This window comes from Gadus morhua, chromosome 2, assembly GCF_902167405.1.
Source record: "Gadus morhua chromosome 2, gadMor3.0, whole genome shotgun sequence".
NCBI classification, from domain to species: domain Eukaryota; kingdom Metazoa; phylum Chordata; class Actinopteri; order Gadiformes; family Gadidae; genus Gadus; species Gadus morhua.
This window is the reverse complement of record NC_044049.1, coordinates 21,937,891-21,956,824: the sequence shown is the minus strand read 5'-3', so window position 1 is coordinate 21,956,824 and position 18,934 is coordinate 21,937,891. Positions and strand designations below refer to the sequence as shown.

Here is an 18,934-nt window from a genome sequence, read left to right as displayed (position 1 = left end):
CATCAGACTGGAATAAAATCCCTTTAATATTAATGAGTACAGAAATAGATGTGATGTTTACAGAACAAGAACTGCCTTAAGGGTCAACAGACATGAGGATATTGACAAAGGTGTGTGGAGGCTGAAGCTGTGACTCAATGCACTCTCTCGCTCCCTCTCTCTCTCCCTCTCCCTCTCTCTCTCTCTCTCTGAGTGAGCATGGCTCTACGACAGCAACAGCTGCTTCTGTTGTTTTGCTGAAAGGCCGAAGTCCACCCTTTTCTTTAAAGCCACGCCCCCTTTTTTAAGTCCCCGCCTCCTTCTCTCTGCACATGGATCACAACAGTGGAGGAAGTAGAGAAACCGGCTGGATGGCTTTGGACCAAGAGCACACATGTACACACGCATGCAAACAACGATAGCTGTGGCTGATGTATGAACTACTTGGTGTTCAGAGACACATTAGATCCGACCAGATAAATAAATACTATCAAAAACCAAAACGGTGAAACCATTCTTGAATGTTCAATGATCCAATTATGTGTAGTAACTGTGTAATTGTGCACACCTGACCACTCAGCCTTATGTTCCCGAGTATGTCAGAATTGTATCCTCAATAACTAGACGTTGTGTCATGTGACACTACAACATCGACCCCTACAGGTCCGCCTATTAGGGGTGTAGTCAAACTAAAGATAGATAAAGAGTAGAGATGCCCTGGTAAGACACAACAGGACCACAGTCAATAAAGTTCAACAAGTTGAACACACACGGGTAGTGATGGAAATTGAATACAGTGCTGTGTGTGATTGCTAGTTAGGTAGGTAGGGGTCTGCACTGTGTGTTTGTGTCCTAGGTAGGTGTGTGTATGCGTGTGCGTTAGATAGGCGTGTGTGCGTGTTTGTATGAGTGATAGGTGTGTGCGTTCGTGTTAGGTGTGCGTGCGTACATGTGTGTGTGTGTTAGGTGTGTCTGTGTGTGTTAGATGCATGTGTGTGTTTTGGTGTACCTTGGGAGTGCTGGTCCATGGGGCTGGGCGGGGGTCCCATGCCGCTGTGGGGTCCGGGCCTCATGCCCATGCCCTTCATCTGGCTGTAGCGAGGGTCCTCAGGCATCCCCTTCTCATGCATGCCCTCCATCGGCTGGGGAGGAACGCACGGTTACTGTCACCTGGCAACACGCAGCAGCACTGGCTACCACGGCAACGAGCTTGTGAACTTACTCTAGTATAACTACCCTTTTCAAATTGTATTCCGTACACTACCCTTCCACAAGAAACACACCTGTTTGAATCCAATATACAAATATCTGGCACTTAAAAATAGGACTTAGTTTTGTAGTTGTGTGTCTTGTCCTTGTTGTTAGGCCCTAAATATAAATACACATGTAAATATACAGTCGACAAAGCCTTTCATGGTTTTCCAGGAGTTTGATTGTGGTTGCTGTTGTATGTTAAGGTCATGGCACACAGAAGAACAAAAGCTTCTGCAGGTTGTTTGATATAATCCAATCGGCAAAAGCAAGATTGGATGTGTTTTGATGTAGAACGCATAAGAAGTGATACTTTAACGTGTGGGCGGCCATGTTGATACAACGGCTAACTGAGAGACTGGAAATCCTATCCAGCTTTCTGACTAGGAACTTTTAGTTTCTCTCCTCAGAAGACAGAATTCCCAGTTAGGATCTTTCACAAGCCCCGGACGGGGAGATAAGTCGAAAATAGACCAGACAAGAGAGAGACCAGACGAGAGAGAGACAGGACGAGAGATACCAGACGAGAGAGACAGGACGAGAGATACTAGACAAGAGAGAGACCAGACAGGAGACAGAGACAGGTCGAGAGCCTTACCTTGTGCATCTGGTGCATGTTCTCCTGGGGGTACCCCGAGGGGCCCTGGGGTGGGTGGGGGTGTCCGGAGCCTGGGGGCCCCGGGCTGGGGCCCATCATGCTGTGGGCCGATCCCGGAGACGGACCGGGGCTGGGGCCCATCATGGCCCCTGGCGAGGGCCCCGGGCCAGGCGAAGGGCCCGGCCTGGGAGTCCCTCCCATGGGGGGGTCGGGGGTAGACATCTCTCAGCAGAGACGGAGGGGCGGGTTGACAGCAGTCGAGTACTACTACTGCGATGGGACAGAGAGGCAGTGAGGGTTAAGAAATTAATAAAAACAGCATTACAGTCTACAGTCATCTTCATGTTCGTTGGGTCAATGGGAGTCAGGGACACAGAGATACAGACGATATTAAAAAGATCCCCCTCGTTATCTTACATGCACACACAGACAAACGCTCACTCTCGAACAGTCAGACACACACACACACACACACACACACGATATACAACCTAAAATCAATAACACATGAACAGTCTAGACTAAATTTAACTGCCACGGCATAATGATATATTTTCATACAGTAACGACAAACGGCGGTCGTATAATTTGGCTCAGCGAGAAAAAACATTCATAGCATAGAAGATGCCTTAAAACAGATTCCAGACATACACACATCACAACGACATGCTGTGCTTCATTCCAGCAGGTCAACAGGTAATATTGCATAATCATAATGACACCGTTATTGAAATCATCATCTGTGAAGTTGATCACTGATCATGAGGAACAATAAATTCCCAAAATCAAGTTTTCATTAAGACTTGTTTTGTTTGCCATAAAAAAATATATACATAACCACCAATCAGACTAATAGGTCATCACCACAAAACGCAACTAACGTTCAACACACACGACCATCTCCTTCTCCACCAGTGTGTGTGCGCCGGTCAGATCCCACCAGCGTGTACCAGCACCAGTACCTTTACATTAATGTTTACATTAAAACCAGAGCCTGGCTAGCCTGGATGCTAACCCGCTAGCCAGGCCCGGCTAGCCTTTGTACCGCAAGCTGTTGCTAGTCCACACTAAACCTCCTCTCCCCGATCACCTGTCCTCACATCCGACCTCCTCTTACAAATAAAAACTCAACTCAACCCAACCAGGCTCCTAAAACACGAATTAAACCCCGAAGTAGCGATGCAACGCTCCTAAGGGTGTTAGCTGGAGGAGCTAGCCTAGCTCGGCCACGCTATGCAGGGCTAATTAGGTTAATGATATAAAAACCCGTGTTATCATCATATCGATCCTTGGTTTGATATCTAGAGGTTGAGATGCGATTGATCCGGCTCCCCTACCGTACACCTGGCACCCACGCACCCCACACACACCGAGCGACCCCAGTTCATTCATCCCCCGGACCGCCGCGCCGCCAGTCCGACGGCGGCGGACCCAGACCCCTCATTCGAGCACCACTTTACCCGATAAACCAGCCAAAAATACAGCGCATAAACAGCGCGAAACCATCGGAAAACGTTGCGGCGGTCGTACTTACTCAAATCGGGTGAATTCGTTGTGATTAAAACCTCCGCGGTGGCAAGGTCTTTGGGTTTTCCTCCTAGACAGAAACAAAGAGCGACCTAGCGAGCAGCGTTTTGTTCCCCTCCACCCCCCTCTCCCGGTGGACCGGGTGAGAGCAGCGCCGCGCCGTGGTGTCTGGCGCCGCCTAGCGGCCGCAGTGCGGGAACACAGGCCCCACTGCGCATGCGTTGCCTGCCGGGAGACCGTTTCCCGCATGCGCAGTACGTGCTGCGCTGCAGAGGAGAGGAATGCAGGGGAGGGGGGAGGCTGACCGTGGGGGGATGGGTGTGTGCGAGTTAGAAAGCGGTCGCTCTTTATCACATATGCAGTGCACACACAGACACACACACACACTCTCGCTCTCTCACACACTCGCACTTGCACACACATACATACACTCTCTCTCTCTCTCTCTCTCTCTCTCTCTCTCTCTCTCTCTCTCTCTCTCTCTCTCTCTCTCTCTCTCTCTCTCTCTCTCTCTTTCCCTCTCTCTCCCCCTCTCCCCCGCTCTCTCTCTCTCTCTCTCTCTCTCTCTCTCTCTCTCTCTCTCTCTCTCTCTCTCTCTCTCTCTCTCTCTCTCCCTCCCTCTCTCTATCTCACATGCACACACATGCACGCACACACACACACACATACACACACACACACACACACACACACACACACACACAAACACACAGGCGTCATTATTAATGTATCGATTAGTTATTAATCTATTTGATTAATTTCACAAATTGGTGTGTACAAAGCAACCAAATAGTCAACGAGATAATGAGGATACACACACAAACAGGTACACACACAAACAACCCCCCCCCCCCCCCCCCCCCCCAAAAACACACACACACACACACACACACACACACACACATACACACAGAGGGCAACCCAATATCAAAGACGTTTCTATAATATATTATAATGATTTGAGAGTTCTGTTATATTCTATGTTCTGACTAACACAGTAGATGTGTGATTCTGACACTGTGGCCTGTTTTATTTTGGTTATAAATTCATACATATCCATCAGGATTAACACAGCAATCACCTGAATCCTGTTGATAATTTGGGATGTTTTTGATGAAACCGTGTCACTTCCTCGTGTCATAAGCATCCTGTTGTGTTGTTGCTGTTGTCGTTGTTGTCGTTGTGGTTGTTGTTGTTGTGACCTGGTCCTCGCCGGCTCCTGTCCTCCGGGCCACCGTACCGAACGGCTGCCGACTCCCTGATCCAGATTATAGGTCAGCCGTCCGCCCTAAGTCTTCCCTGGGAGCAGAGGCAGCGCTGTGTGTGTGTGTGTGTGATTGTGTGTGTGTGTGTGCGCGCCATGCCCGCAGCGAGCCGCCCGCCACCAGACAGCAGGGGTCCAGGACCGGGCCGCGGGGAGACATGGCCCTCCGTCGATGGGCCCTGCTGGTCTGCCGGCGCCGCCCCACCCCCACCGCCCTCCTGGTGGCGCTGGGGGTCGCCGTGCTCCTCGCTCTACTGCCGCTACGACCGTCCAGGTAAACAAGCTGGGGCTGGGGTCGGGCCACCCTGTCGGCGGGACCCTGTCGACTGTGTGCAGGGAGAACTAGGAGATTGCTGCCCTGCCTGGTTTCTAAAACCACGATCTGCTACATAGATAGAAAGCAGAACTGTCGGTTGCATCTCAACTCAATGGTGTTCTGAGTGCATTTGATAGGCGAGAGAGAGGGAGAGAGAGAGGGAGAGAGAGAGGGAGGGAGGTAGGGAGGGAGGGAGGGAAGGAGAGAGGTAGGGTGTGGTGGGGGACGGGTTAGGTGTTAGGGAGGGTTAGGACCTATAGGGACGGAGGAGAGATGTTATGTGGGTGGGTTGGCTCAGATCAGACACCACCCTTCACATCAGCATTGTGGAGATAAGCGAGATGCAACGGGCAGATCCTGGGAGCTGTCCTATAATAATGCTTTATTCATGTTTAATTCCTTAAAGGTTGGGTATGGAATTCTCTTTTTTGGCCATTTTTGAAAAAATACTTGAAATCCTTTGAAAACCCACTTACAGCCACTGCGTTAGAAGTACTGACATGAAAATTAAACAAGTCAATCATCTGTGGAATGGGCAGGGCTCGAAAAACTCCAGCCAATGATTTCCAGACCCGCCCAGTGGCATTGGACAGTAAGTACGTCAATCAAACGGTCGTACCGCACTCCCCCTCCCCCGCTCCCCGCGCGTGACCCCTTCGTGCACGTACTTAAAGCTTGTGACCCAGAGCAAGCTTCTGTTTGTTGTTATCCTGCGGTAGCTACTGGAGCTAGCTTACTAGCTAACGGCTCGCTCTCGCGCATCTGTGTTCGCATGTGTTCGCTCGTGCATGATTGCGCGTCCGTGCACTTGGAATGGGTGGAGTCAGAGTTAGCGTTGAAGGAGAGGGGGTAGGACCATTTGAGTTGTGTTTTTTCAAAATCTGCTGGCGTTGCGCGAATCCCATACCCAACCTTTAACCTTCCTTATCTCCAAAGCCGTTCCTGGAGGATAACATCAGGGGAGATGAGAGAGGAGAGGCCCGGCGAGGAGCCAATCAGAAGGGGCTCCCCGGTGGGCCTGGGCTCTGATTGGCCAAGGAACACCACCCAGCAGACCCGGGTCACCTCCCCTCCCGTCGTGTTCATCAAAACCACCAAGACGGGCGCGGGCACGGTGCAGAACCTGCTGTTCCGCCTCGGGGAGAGAGAGGGCGCCACCTTCGCCTTCCCTCGCGACAGCTTCACGTTCAGATACCCTCACAAGTACCTAGCAGTCTGTATCTCTCTCTCTCCCTCCCTCCCTCCCTCCCTCCCTCTCCCTCTCCCTCTCCCTCTCCCTCTCCCTCTCTCTCTCTCTCTCACATTAAAAGTCCGCTCTAAACCCCTCCTCTCGCTGCAGGTTCCGGGCGGACTTCGTGGAGGAGCTCCCTGAAGGCTCCTCCCAGTTCGACCTGCTGGTCAGCCCGCTGAGGCTCCACCTCCCCGCGCTCCGCCAGGTCATGCCCCCGGACGCCGTCTACGTCACCGTGATCCGCGACCCCGTGGCCACCTTCGAGTCCGTCTTCTCCACCCACGCCTCCGAGGTTCCCGCCTTCCGGCTGGCCCGGGCCGCTGCCGCCGCCACCGTCGCCGCCACCGCCCCGCCCACCACGCCCCTGGAGCTCTTCCTGGAGACCCCGGAGCGCTTCTGGGACCCCGGTCGCCCCGGCAACGGCCTGGCCAGGAACCCCATGAGCTTCGACCTGGGGCTGGACTCGGCGGCGGGGGCGGCGGGGGGGAACTCTTCGGCGTGGGAGGCCGATCTCGCGGCGCTGGAGGCGGGGCTCCGGCTGGTGCTGATCGCGGAGCACCTGGACGAGTCACTGGTGCTGCTAGGCGCCCTGTTGGGGCTGGAGGGGGAGGAGCTGGCCTCGGTCCGCCTCAACGCCCGCACCCTGAGCCACGTCACGCCGCTGGGGCCCCGGGCGCGGCGCCGCGCGCGGGCCTGGAACACAGCCGACGCGCTGCTGTACGACCGCTTCCTGCGGCGGCTCTGGGAGCAGGCGGGGCGCTACGGGGCGGAGCGGCTTCGGGGGGAGGTGGCCCTGCTCAGGGCCTCCACCGAGAGGGTCCGGCGGCAGTGTGTGGCCCGGGGCGGCGTGGCCCCCGGGGGCCTGGAGGAGCTGCTGAGGCCCCGGCAGAGCCCCGGGGCCACGGTGCTGGGGTACCAGCTCAGGGCCGACCTCAGCCAGCAGGAGCTGGGCTTCTGCGTGAGGCTGGTGCTGCCGGAGAGGCAGTACCACGCACACCTCTACTTCCAGCAGTACGGGAGGGACCTGAGGCCTAGCTCCACCTCTAACCCCACCCCCAACTCCACCCGCCGCAGTACGGGAGGGACCTGAGGCCTAGCTCCACCTTTAACACCACCCCCTCCTCTGTCAGTACGGGAGGGACCTGGGGTCGGCCTCCACCTCTAACCCCACCTCTACCTCTACCCCCATCAGTACGGGAGGGACATGAGGCCGGCCCTCCCCTCCAGCTGTACCTCCATCAGTAGAGACATGAGGCCCAGCCTCACCCCCAACCCCATCAGTCCAGGAAAGACATGAGACCCACCCCCACCTTCAACAGAAAGCTGTAGAACAAACTAATTTCACACAGAATACAATTTCCTCTGATTACTTTGAGACACAGTGTTTTGTCTTTTCCTCTGATCCCTCTCGTGATCTAGTGGGGTAGGACTGGGTGTTTTTAGGTCTGCGTGTGCAGGTCATGTGGTCCGGGGAATCCTAGTCTCTAATCCACTTAACCGCGCAGGAGGCGAGCGTCACATGATGAGCAGAGCCACGGGGGGGGGGGGGGGGGGGGGGGTCATGGGGTTAAGTCGGAATGGAGAGAACGAGATCAAACATTCACGGGAAGCCTCAAACAGAAAGAAGTTATTCTTGGGAGAGACGGTCAATCTCGTAAAGATGTCTTATTTATTTAAAGGCAAACAATAACACAAGAGCAAATAAAATATATAAAACATATGATATTTACATTAAAATCCTCTTCATTGTCAGATTTACATCGACTGCTATATTTATGCTTTCATAACATAATAATACACCAATAAAAACTACTACAGTCTCCACCGGTTGGCACCGATTTGATCTCCAGGCTTCTCCAGAAGGACCTCCTCTTCACCGCTAGCTGCTCCCCCACTTCCTGCTCCTCCCCCACTTCCTTCTCCTCCTCCACTTCCTGTTCCTCCTCCACTTCCTGCTCCTCCTCCACTTCCTGCTCCACCTCCCGGCCTTCATGGAGGTCAGAGGAGCACAAACTCCTCCACGCAGCCGCTGCTGGGCGTCCTGGTCCGGGAGGGGGGGTCTGGGGGTTCCGAGGGGCCCCACGTCTCCTGACTGGGGCCCTCAGAGAAGATGAACATGGGGTACTTCTCACAAGAAGACAGAGCCTGGGAGGGAGAGGAGGAGTACATGAACTCTTCTTTTCAAGGTGTTTACCAAGCTCATGGTGAGCCACACAGTAGAATGGTAAACGGATTGCATTTATTCAGCGCTTTTCTAACCAGTGGCCACTCAGACACGCTTTACAATACTGCCTCACATTCACCCATTCATGCACACATTCACACACCGGCGGCGGAGTCATCCATGCAGGGAAACAGCCAGCTCGTCATGAGCAGTCATGGTGAGGCGTCTTGCTCAGGGACACCTCTGCACTCTTCCCGAGGAGCCGGGGATCGAACCAGCAACCTTCTGGTTACCAGCCAACCCGCTCTACCTCCTCAGCCACATATGAACGTTAAGCAGCCAAACAAAGGCCAGACTGAGGTTTGACCGGGACCAGGGACCCCCCCCCCCCCCCCCCCCCCCATACCTCATTGACGGCGGCGCACATGGAGCCAAAGTCCTTCTGCGTCTTGGCGTAGAAACCGAAGGTGCAGCTGGGGTCCATGCGGCTGAAGGACATCTTCCTGGGGTACTTACAGTGGAACGACTGGAGAAAACACCAGAAGAACACGGAGAGAGAGTGTGAGTGAGTGAGTGAGTGAGTGAGTGAGTGAGTGAGTGAGTGAGTGAGTGAGTGAGTGAGTGAGTGTGAGTGAGTGTGCGAGTCTTTCAAAGTCTGCTTTCCTTGTCCCCTAATTTCAACCCAGTCGAGGTATTTAACATCTTTATAAATTACATATTCATGCTCCAGGTTCCTCTCTGCGTAAAGATCATGCAGGAGACCAACACCAACCGAACATGAAAGAAGAAGTGAAAGTGGGCAACAAAGTGGAAGTGGGAGAGAAAGTGGAGACAGAAGCCAAAGTGAAAGGGAAACCAGGCCAGACGTCTTCGTACCTCCAGAGGAAAGTGCTCCTGCCTCACGTCCACGGTGGGCTGACAGTAGTGGGGGTCCAGATACAGCAGGTAGTCCCCTGGCATAAACAACAATAACACACCAAGAGTATCATGAATCAATGTCCTAGTAACAACTGTTCAATATATGAATATTTAATTCCGTGACTGACCCTGGAATCCGATGAAGAACAGAGAATGCTTCGGTTTGCCTCCGATGATTCCCACGCAGCATTCCAGCATCAACAGCCTCTATAGAGGGGGATCCAGGAGGATGAGAAGGTGGTCTTCAAATAACAAATGGACTGTGCTGATCTCAGATCTGTACTGTCAGGGCAGCGGTCATCTCATACTCATGAGAAACACTCATGAGACCATTTTGAATCGTTTCAAATTAAATTGAGTCCATGTTGTTTGGGACAGGGGAACTTCAACTAGAATCCACATACCCCCCCCCCCCCCCACCCCTCTTAAGTACTTAATGTCTGTTGTACGTCCTGGCACTTAAAAATAGTACTTAGCATTGTGTAGCAGCTTATCCTAGCTGTCTTTGTTGTATAGGGGAATGGGTTAACCCAACCTAGTCATCGTTAGTGCTTGGCACTTGGTTCTATGAACGTCCTTACTGTACCGACAGTGATATATTGTTGTTTCTCTTTCTTATGACAAATACTACTTGTACTTATTGTAAGTTGCTTTGGATAAAAAACGTCTGCTAAACGCCCTGAATGTAAAGCGGCAGTTGTTTGGTCGGGTTTTGCAGACCTTGACACAGGAGATGTAGGAGGGGTTGAGGTCCTGCCCCCCCAGGCGGACCGGGACCAGGACCAGCAGGGACTTCCAGGCCAGACCTGGGCTGCCCTGCAGAGAGCCGTCTCTGGGGAGGGGCTCCCGGCACAGCCGCCTCACGTCCTCCAGGTAGACTGGAGACCCAGAGGGAGGGGGCGACAGGGCAGGGGGCGTCGGGTGAGGAGCCAGCATGGAGGCCATGCAGGGGCGCGTTCAGATGTAAAGTGTGTGTTCGGGTCGGGGGGGGGGGGGGGGGGGGGAGGCCTGAACTAGAGGCCGAACACGGACCAGTGTGGACGGACAGCGCCACTATTAATCAAACATAGTGTAATTATTATATAGTCTACATGGGGAGTATTCCTAATTCAAGTTGTTTGTTAGCAACACCACAAGCTGCTGACGTCAGCAATGGGCTACATTTTAATTAGCATTGATTTCTCTTTGGGACGACTGCCGGTAGATTCAGTTTGCATACCATTAAACAAGAGTCAGCAACGTACCGTACTGGTAAAACCTGAAACTGCCAAACCCTACAGGTCTGTTTTTAGTAGAAAGTGTACGGCTATACCTCTACAGTAGTTCTATAGAACTAGAACCGGGCTGTGTAGCTACAGGTCACTCACTGAATCCTAAACAGGCTCAATGGGAGGGTTAACCTTCTTACTGGTGCAGTCCTGAGCCACGTACACCGCCAGGTTTGGAACATCAGCTGCTGCCGTCACAGCCTTCCTGGAACACACACACACACACACACACACATACACACACACACAATATAGTCCTAGTTAGACTTTAGTACCTGGTTAGAAAGAATATAGTCCTAGTTAGACTTTAGTACCTGTTTAGAAAATAGTCCTATTTAGATTATAGTAGTTCATTAGACTATAGTACTTGGTTAACATGTAGAACTTGACATATAGTACTATAGTATTTAGTACGCAAGGTGGTAGGGCCGATCGATTATGGAAAAAATCATAATCAAGATTATTTTGGTTAATATTGAAATCACGATTAATTTGAAAACATGATGTATTTATTCAGCATGTCTCTCCCAAAAAAAAGAGAAAATGTTAAATTAATTAATTATTAAAAACCTAAAATAATGTACAGATATGTATCCAGCTGTTCTGCACTTTCTATAAAACATTTAATGCAACAAAAAAAAAAATATATATATATATTTCGAAATTCGATTACATTAGTTTTGTGATCGTTTGACACTAATATTGAAATCACAATCAAAATTGGGTTAATCCCCCAGCAATACAAGGTGGTACAACCATGGCCTCCTCAAAGTGGTTCAGGTCCACCCTGACCCTCCGGTCCCGTCGCCCCTCACCGTAGGATGTGAGCCACGATGGAGGGTCCGTACCAGTCCCCCGCCCGCTTCCCCGAGCTGCGCCCCAGCTCCACCAGCCGGGGGACCCCGAAGGGCGCCGCGGGGTGGTCCCCGAACCACGAAACCACCCGCCGGTGGCCCTCCTCCACCCGCACCGCCAGCTGGGGCTCCAGGCTCCGTCTCCTCGTCCAGGGAGCTCCTCCCCCTTCAGGGGTGGAGGGGAGGTCCAGGTCGTCACGGACCCCCAGGTAGCCATGTGACCAGGTCCAGCCTGGAGGGGGGGTCCGGGGGGGGCACATACAGACACACACATGTTATAACAGGCTCCACCCTTACCCTAATTACTCTAATTGCCAGTCTGCTATTTAAAACCGAAAATGAACTACACTGTTAATTAATATTTCACTATTTATTCATTGGCTGCTCCTTGATCGTGTCGCCTAAACGGCAACCACTCGATTGGCTGCTACCGGGTTTTATGCGATCCCACCTGTTATCCGATAGGTTGATAACTCGTTGGCCGAATCCCTGATTGGCCGGCTCCCTGATTGGCCGTTACCTGGAGGCATCAGGTGACGCAGCAGGCTCTGGGCCAGCAGCATCTGTCCGGTTCGGAGGACACACCCCCAGCCGCTGTCGGAGGTCAGCGAGCAGCCGGCCAGCGGCGGGAACCCGCGGCGGTAGGTCAGCCAGAGCAGGGAAGAGAAGCTGCAGTGGAACTGCCGCCGGGCCCCTGGGGAGACACAAAGGAGAGGAGCTACAGACAGCAGGAGGAGCTACACACAGCAGAGAGGAGGAGCTACGCCCCAGAGGGGAGGAGCTACACCACCGAGGGGAGGTCCTACAGACAGCAGAGGGGAGGCGCTACAGACAGCAGAGGGGTGGAGCTACACCACAGAGCAGGCGCTACACCACTGAGGGGGGGAGCTACAGACAGCAGAGGGGAGGAGCTACACCAGTGAGAGGAGGAGCTAGAGACAGCAGAGGAGGAGCTACAGCCCTGAGAGGAGGAGCTACACACAGCAGAGAGGAGGTTTTACACACAGCAGAGAGGAGGAGCTACACCCAGCAGAGGGGAGGAGCTAGAGTGGAACCACTGCCGGCCCCCTGGGGAGAGACACCTGATTGGTTGAGCTGGAATAACTAAAAAGTTGTGAACTCCTACCTGATTGGTTGAGCTGGAAGCAGTGTCCCAGTATGGTCACTGGGGAACTTTGACTAAAGCGGGACTTCTGCTTTAGAGTCCAGCCTGAGTTGAATAAATCAGACCGATCAGTAGGATAATGAAAATGAAAACATAATTAACCATATGTGATACCGTATATGTTGGAACAGTATTGCCTTTATATCTTGAGTGACAGCCGACCAGAGGCGGGCTCACAGACCGTATTTGAGACTGTTCCAGGCAGACACCAGCTTGGACTTCAGTTTGGGGGGCCGGCCTTCCTCCAGCTCTCCCCTCTGCTCCTCCTCCTCCTCTTCCTCCAGGTCCATGGTGATGCCCCGGGACCCCAGGGAGTCGGAGGAGACCAGGAGCCAGTCCTCGGTGGTCTCCTCATCTGGAGGGGGGCTGAGGTGACCGTGGACCTCACAGACCCCCCCACAGACCCCGGCAGAGGAGCAGCGATCCATAGCTGCGGAGGACATGGATACACATATTTTTAATTGCCATGGCAACACACTTCGAGATGCTGCGTAGTGTACGGTTACCATGGGAACACATAACCACAAAGCGCTGTCGAGTTATTGTGGACGCACAAAAATTAACGTAGTTTCTCATTCGGGGGAACGGACCGTGATGGAAGTGAGACCGTGACGGAAGTCACGCTCTAAAATAATTAGACAATCACGCATGAAACCAACCAGGTGACCATCAACCTTATGACCCTTTTTCAAAGTTGTGTCGCAGAGTTGTACAGTGTAATAAAGAAATCAATGATGCTGAATAATTTCTTTGTGAATTCATTAGCGATGATCCAGACATCCTTCTTGAATTATTGTATTTTAAATTCCCAGAGAAAAGATGAGACAACTGAATACAAAATAAACCAATATCAAAAATATATATTTTTACAACCCTTACGTTACATGTCCTCCCTATACACTAGTGCCACCTGGAGCATGTAAAGTATGATTATATGCCTAATATCGACATGCATTCGACCTTTCTGCAGTAATCAGACGCAGGTATAAACTCTACCTTCGTTAGTGTACTCTCCGGTCATAACATCTCCCGATACTTCTCAAACCACCGACCACTTCCTCGTTGTTAACAGTTTAGCGTATTCCTGATCGACAGTACATTTAATCATTCAGGTGCAGATCGATAAGCGCCGTGTTGATGAGATGTGTCAGAAGAAGTGTCCGTCAGTGGAAGGTTCGACGGACCTATATGAAGCCATTGGAGCTGGAGGGGTGAGTGACTTCCTGTTTATTTAATGCCACACTGTGATTGGTTGACAGATGCCCAATCACGAACAGAAACACGCCTATAATGTTATTTTCAATCGATAGTATAATATTTAACTTCGCACAATTAGATAAAAAAACACGACATATTATTTAGAATAAACTCTGTTCATTGTTTCCCTGTCTACTTGGTTATGATTATTTTTATTTTTATTAAAACAAATAACTAAAACGATGTTAACAAATGTATCTGTTAATGTAGGCTACTAATATCTGGATCCCAATAAACATTTAAATACAAATAAAATAGAAAACAAGACATGATGAACACAAACAATCGATCTCTGCTTTTATTATTATTTTCTGCATCAGTTTTCCACCAAACGGTACTGGAATCTGTCACAAGGTCATGAAGCGAGTTCAACAGCGAGGACAATTATGTGGTTATTATAATACAAAAAGAATAGGCTAACACTAACAGACGTACATGGACAGATACACATCCAAACCCTCATAGAACAACACAAATAAAAACACATGAATATCGGCAAAACGAATCTGGTCAGACAACAAAACAACTGGATTTCTGTGGCAAAGCAGTAATTCAACACACACACCAACACGTTGAAATAAATTAGGTCATCAATTAGAAAAAGTAAAAAAGAATAAATAGTTTTCAGACTTTCAGACATAAAGTGCAATTTTCTCATTCTCTCGCATGAATAAATTACTGGGCATTTAAAATATAAAATGCGTTTCCTCCGGTTCGATATGTTCAAAGCATCGTTAGATCACGTGGTCATGCTCCGGACTGCAAGAGTAAAGGTAAAAAAAGCAAAGGAACAGTTCCGCGGGTATCGGGTATCGAGTCTGCGACGCGCACTAACACTAAAAAATAAAGCTAAACACTCACATCCTACTCGTTCTCGTGGTGTCATACTCCTCACAGTCCACCAGGTGGCAGCAGTCTAACACCAGGGGGAATCTTTACACGTCGTTTCAAGTCAAGCGCGTTACGCAGGAGAAGATATGTGACGTCAAAACTAGGAAGCTGCTGGAAACCTAAATCCCGGCGTGCACGGCTGGCCTACCACTGTACCACTGTAGCACTGGGGCACTGACTGCAGGGCACTGCGACTCACTAGGGCACTAGAGGATTGCATATCATCATTATAAACACCACTGTAAACAACAACACCACTACGACCCAATCACGTCTCTCCGCTGACTACGGCGTAAAATGCTACGGTTGCATAAACGCACAGGAGCGATAGAGACGGGAGGGGGGGGCTAGCCTACGTACCTTCAGTGCGGTAGGTTCTTAGCGCGGGTCATGTGACAGAAGTCCCTTTACATCAAACACATACACACACGCACACACACACACTAAGGTATTCACGTGGACGGCTGGACTCTCATTGCACGATTCACAAACAGTTCGGTTACGTCTTAAACTGGAGAACTGCTCGCTCCGCTTATTGCAGGCCGCCAGACACAGCCCTTAAACACGAACAAAACAAACCCGTCACCTCGCCCCGTCGCCACGGCGACCGCAGCAAGCGGTTCTGTGCAAGAAACTAAAAATCAAGTTTTTCAGAAGACGAGCATGAAGTCGTTTTGAGCTTTTGGATCAAACAACCGCAGTGACCTTTGAGTGATGGAGATATCGGGTCAAATGGGCCTGAGTGACACCAGCTGGTTGGGGAACAATCGGGGAACTTCCACTTTCAGTTCCTCGTCCAGCTGGGGTTAGGAACCGAGGTTGCCCCAAATGGCGGCTGCGTGAATGAGGACCGTTTCCTCTGTGTTAAAGAGCTCTGCAGGTGTCTACTGTCCCCGTACGTCAGGGGTAATGCCCGGTGATGGTCAGGGTGCGGCCTCTTCGCGTGAAGGTTACGGTGAAGATGCTCCTAGGTGTTTCTTGTTTTTGGTGGTGGTCTGTCATCGAGGTGTTCACAGTGTTAACTATCGTAAGGTCTGTAGTATTCTCTCATTAAATATTCTTTTTTTTTTTAGTTGATCATGTACAGTGCACTAAACATGCATTAAGACACACACTGCTCTCTAACTCTACACAACACACCGTGGTCCAAGGTACACACAGACACACAACACAGTTTGCACATATATCAGAACAGTGGTTGATGCACCTTAGGTATGTTTACTTTATAATTACGTAACTCTAGTGTTTGTTAAATCGTTTTCTTGGCGTGAAAGGTTTGCTTCATTCAACAGGGGGAGGAGTCTGCTAGTTTTTTGCCGAGTGGCGTTTGCTGTTTGCTGCTACAGTTTGTCTCTTCAGAGCGTAAAGGCGTCGACCGGAGGCCTGGGAGTCATCAGAGCGTCCCTCATCACGAGGAGGGCTTGGTGCCTCTCCCGGCCCCCCTCTCAGCCGGGGCCGAACCTGGGGCCCCCGGCTGGGCCCCGCGACGGCCTCCAGTCGAAGCCTCGGGTTTTCCTGCGGCCGCGTCCCGCTTCTCCTCCCCGGCCCGGGGCCCGTCGCGACCCTTGGCCCCGGGGTCCTGCGAGGGCCCCTTCATGGGCCCCAGCACGGTCTTGGCCACGCTGGTGAGCGTGGTGACGAAGCCGCCCCCCCCGCCGGGGGAGCCCGGGCGGGGCCGGGCGGAGCACGGGGAGGCGGCGGCTGAGGAGGGGGACATGGGGTTCTCCTCCAGCACCTCCAGACGGGCCCGCTCCTCCCGGGGCCCCTGGCAGCCCCTCTGGGGTTTGTGGGGCGGGGGGGCCGCGGCAGGGCGGGGGGGGGAGGGGCCCGGGGCCGCTGGTGCTTTGGCAACTTTGGCGGTTTTGTCCACGCCGCTCATCTCTCCTTTGACCTCCCCGTCCCACCCCCCCCGGGACGGGTCTGGGGGGGCGAGGACCCCGGACTTCTGGGCGGCCCCTGCCTTGTCTCTCCCGGCGACGCCTCCTCCCTTCTCCTCCGCCTTGTCCGGCGGTCTGGTCGCCGGCGGTCCAACCGCGCCCTTCACCCCATCCCTCGGCGGCGGGTCGCCGGTCCCCAGAGGGGGTCTGGCCTGGATGGGTCTGGTCTCACTGGGGGTCTTGCTGGTTATGCCCCCCAGAGCGGGTGTACCCCCGGTGCCAGGTGTGCTGGCACCAGGTGAGCCGGCGCTGGGCCGCTTCTCTCCAGGAACGGGTCGGTCCGGGCCGGGCTGGGCCGGGCCGGGACCAGGTCTAGCCTCGGCGGCCGCGGCTGGAGCAGCTGCACTCTTCGGTGGGCCGGCGGAGGGGGCCGACCTGAGCGCGTCCACGGCGGTGGTGGTCCTGGGCTCGGCCCTGAGGCTTGACGCCTTGGTCTGAGTCTCCGAGTCGGCCGTGCGTCCCTTCTTCTCCCTCTCCTTCTCCTTCTCCCTGGGGGGGGCGGGGGCCTCGCGGCTCAGCGGCGACTCCTGCCGGCCGTACCTCCTGGCGGGCCGCAGCCCGTCACCCGGCTCCCCCACGGTGGGGGGGGAGGGGGTGGTGGAGGAGGAGCAGGAGGAGGGCGGGGAGGGGGGCGCGGGGCCGTTCTCCCCCTCCATCTCCAGCAGGCTCTGCAGGCTGTGCTCGCAGTGGAACGAGTCGCGGCGGTAGTCGCCGTGGGACACCTCCAGGCTGTGCTTCCTCAGGGTCACGCCCCCCGTCAGCGGGGAGGGCGAGGAGGAGAGGGAGGAGGAGGAGGCGTGGTGGGAGGAGGAGGAGGAGCCCCCCCCGGCGCCCCCTCCCCCGCCCAGCTTCTCGGCCGACTGGACGCGCTGCAGCAGCGGCGAGCGGGGGGGCTCGGCGCTCTTGGGGCGGGGCCGCGAGACGGGGGGCGAGGAGTGGAGCTTGGCGGGGAAGGCCTGGGTGGTGTTGGAGGAGCCGGGGGTGTGGCCGGCCAGCGGGGGGGGGGAGGAGGTGGTGGGGGAGGGCGTGTGGGCCAGCGGCGACAGCGGGATGTTGCCGGCCGACTTGCAGCGGGCCGAGCGGTACTGGCGGTGCAGCTTGGGGGAGAGGCCGTGCAGCGAGCTTGGACGCATGTGCTGCTGGGCGGCCGGGGAGTTGGGCGTGCTGGAGGCCGGGGTGCTGCTCTGGGAGGAGGGGCCTGGGGACCCCCACACAAGAGGTCAGCAGGAGCAACACCGGGTGAGATGTGTGTGTGGGTGTGTGCGTGTGAGTATTGTATTTGTAGTGGGCGTGAGTTTGTGTTTGAGCATGTGCGTGCTGGACGCATTGTGTGCGTGCGTGCATGTGCGTGCGAGTGTCTTTGCATGGGTGTGTGTGCGTGGTTGTGTGTGTATGTGCACGTGCGTGTGTGTCTGTTGTGCGTTTGTTTGTCTGTGTGTGCGTGCAGACAAACACGCACATGAGTTGTCGACGTGTGTGTGTGTATTATATGTATGGGTGTGAGCATGCGTTTAGGCGTGTGTGGGGTCCTCACCGGGGTAGGGGGTCTCGGGGGCGGGCCGGTAGCCCTGCGTGGGGGAGCGGGCCGACAGGGCGTGGGTGGGGGAGGCGGGCAGGCTGTCCCCGCTGGACAGAGAGCGTGTCAGAGAGGACAGGCTGCGGCTGGTGTGGAGCAGGTTGGACTGCTTGGTGATCTTACGGAACAGGGAGGAGCGCTTCTTCCTGAGGGGGGGAGGAGACTGACAGCTTTAGACTGAGGAGGAGGAGGAGACTGACAGCTTTAGACTGAGGAGGAGGAGGAGACTGACAGCTTTAGACTGAGGAGGAGGAGGGGAGGAGACTGACAGCTTTAGACTGAGGAGGAGGAGGAGACTGACAGCTTTAGACTGAGGAGGAGGAGGAGACTGACAGCTTTAGACTGAGGAGGAGGAGGGGAGGAGACTGACAGCTTTAGACTGAGGAGGAGGAGGAGACTGACAGCTTTAGACTGAGGAGGAGGAGGAGACTGACAGCTTTAGACTGAGGAGGAGGAGGAGACTGACAGCTTTAGACTGAGGAGGAGGAGGGGAGGAGACTGACAGCTTTAGACTGAGGAGGAGGAGGAGACTGACAGCTTTAGACTGAGGAGGAGGAGGGGAGGAGACTGACAGCTTTAGACTGAGGAGGAGGAGGAGACTGACAGCTTTAGACTGAGGAGGAGGAGGAGACTGACAGCTTTAGACTGAGGAGGAGGAGGGGAGGAGACTGACAGCTTTAGACTGAGGAGGAGGAGGAGACTGACAGCTTTAGACTGAGGAGGAGGAGGAGACTGACA

At 53.6% G+C, this 18,934-nt stretch overlaps 4 protein-coding genes across 5 annotated transcripts in view; 1 reads left to right on the top strand and 3 right to left on the bottom strand.

The window, feature by feature from the left end:
- Positions 1-3,518, bottom strand: part of smarca4a (SWI/SNF related BAF chromatin remodeling complex subunit ATPase 4a) — a 30,883-nt gene extending 27,365 nt beyond the window's left edge. For both annotated transcript variants that reach the window (XM_030339364.1, XM_030339372.1), the window contains exons 1-3: positions 3,363-3,518; positions 1,829-2,098; positions 989-1,121 (exon numbers count right to left, since the gene is read on the bottom strand). In XM_030339364.1, coding sequence (XP_030195224.1) covers positions 989-1,121; positions 1,829-2,050 — 355 coding nt within the window. In that variant the 5' untranslated portion in view covers positions 2,051-2,098; positions 3,363-3,518. The remainder of the gene's footprint in view (positions 1-988; positions 1,122-1,828; positions 2,099-3,362) is intronic.
- A 1,071-nt stretch (positions 3,519-4,589) lies between these two features.
- LOC115534119 (galactose-3-O-sulfotransferase 2) lies at positions 4,590-7,719 on the top strand. Its single transcript, XM_030344789.1, has 3 exons — positions 4,590-4,893; positions 5,872-6,138; positions 6,275-7,719. Exons 1-3 carry the CDS (start codon positions 4,778-4,780, stop codon positions 7,254-7,256), a joined length of 1,365 nt encoding a protein of 454 aa, XP_030200649.1. The 5' UTR covers positions 4,590-4,777; the 3' UTR covers positions 7,257-7,719.
- A 95-nt stretch (positions 7,720-7,814) lies between these two features.
- Positions 7,815-13,756, bottom strand: LOC115534116 (cysteine protease ATG4D). The gene is made up of 11 exons (XM_030344774.1): positions 13,532-13,756; positions 12,717-12,965; positions 12,497-12,580; positions 11,891-12,064; positions 11,332-11,602; positions 10,657-10,721; positions 9,969-10,126; positions 9,377-9,455; positions 9,207-9,283; positions 8,737-8,856; positions 7,815-8,311 (listed from the first exon to the last, which is right to left on the bottom strand). Exons 1-11 carry the CDS (start codon positions 13,554-13,556, stop codon positions 8,165-8,167), a joined length of 1,449 nt encoding a protein of 482 aa, XP_030200634.1. The 5' UTR covers positions 13,557-13,756; the 3' UTR covers positions 7,815-8,164.
- Positions 13,757-14,066: 310 nt separating this feature from the next.
- The window catches only part of mast1b (microtubule associated serine/threonine kinase 1b), a 54,694-nt gene continuing 49,826 nt past the window's right edge, over positions 14,067-18,934 (bottom strand). Inside the window, exons 27-28 of the mRNA XM_030344803.1 lie at positions 18,155-18,342; positions 14,067-17,818 (exon numbers count right to left, since the gene is read on the bottom strand). Of these exons, the coding sequence (XP_030200663.1) occupies positions 16,092-17,818; positions 18,155-18,342 (1,915 nt within the window). The 3' untranslated portion in view covers positions 14,067-16,091. The remainder of the gene's footprint in view (positions 17,819-18,154; positions 18,343-18,934) is intronic.

Coding starts and splice junctions, on each gene's coding strand:
- LOC115534119 (XM_030344789.1), top strand. CDS start 4,778: ATGGCCCTCCGTCGATGGGCCCTGCTGGTCTGCCGGCGCCGCCCCACC. Junction 4,894..5,871: donor CTGCCGCTACGACCGTCCAG/GTAAACAAGCTG, acceptor TTATCTCCAAAG/CCGTTCCTGGAGGATAACAT. Junction 6,139..6,274: donor ACGTTCAGATACCCTCACAA/GTACCTAGCAGT, acceptor CTCTCGCTGCAG/GTTCCGGGCGGACTTCGTGG.
- LOC115534116 (XM_030344774.1), bottom strand. CDS start 13,556: ATGACCGGAGAGTACACTAACGAAG. Junction 11,603..11,890: donor GCGTCACCTGATGCCTCCAG/GTAACGGCCAAT, acceptor CCCCCCCTCCAG/GCTGGACCTGGTCACATGGC. Junction 10,127..10,656: donor CGTGGCTCAGGACTGCACCA/GTAAGAAGGTTA, acceptor CTGGGTCTCCAG/TCTACCTGGAGGACGTGAGG.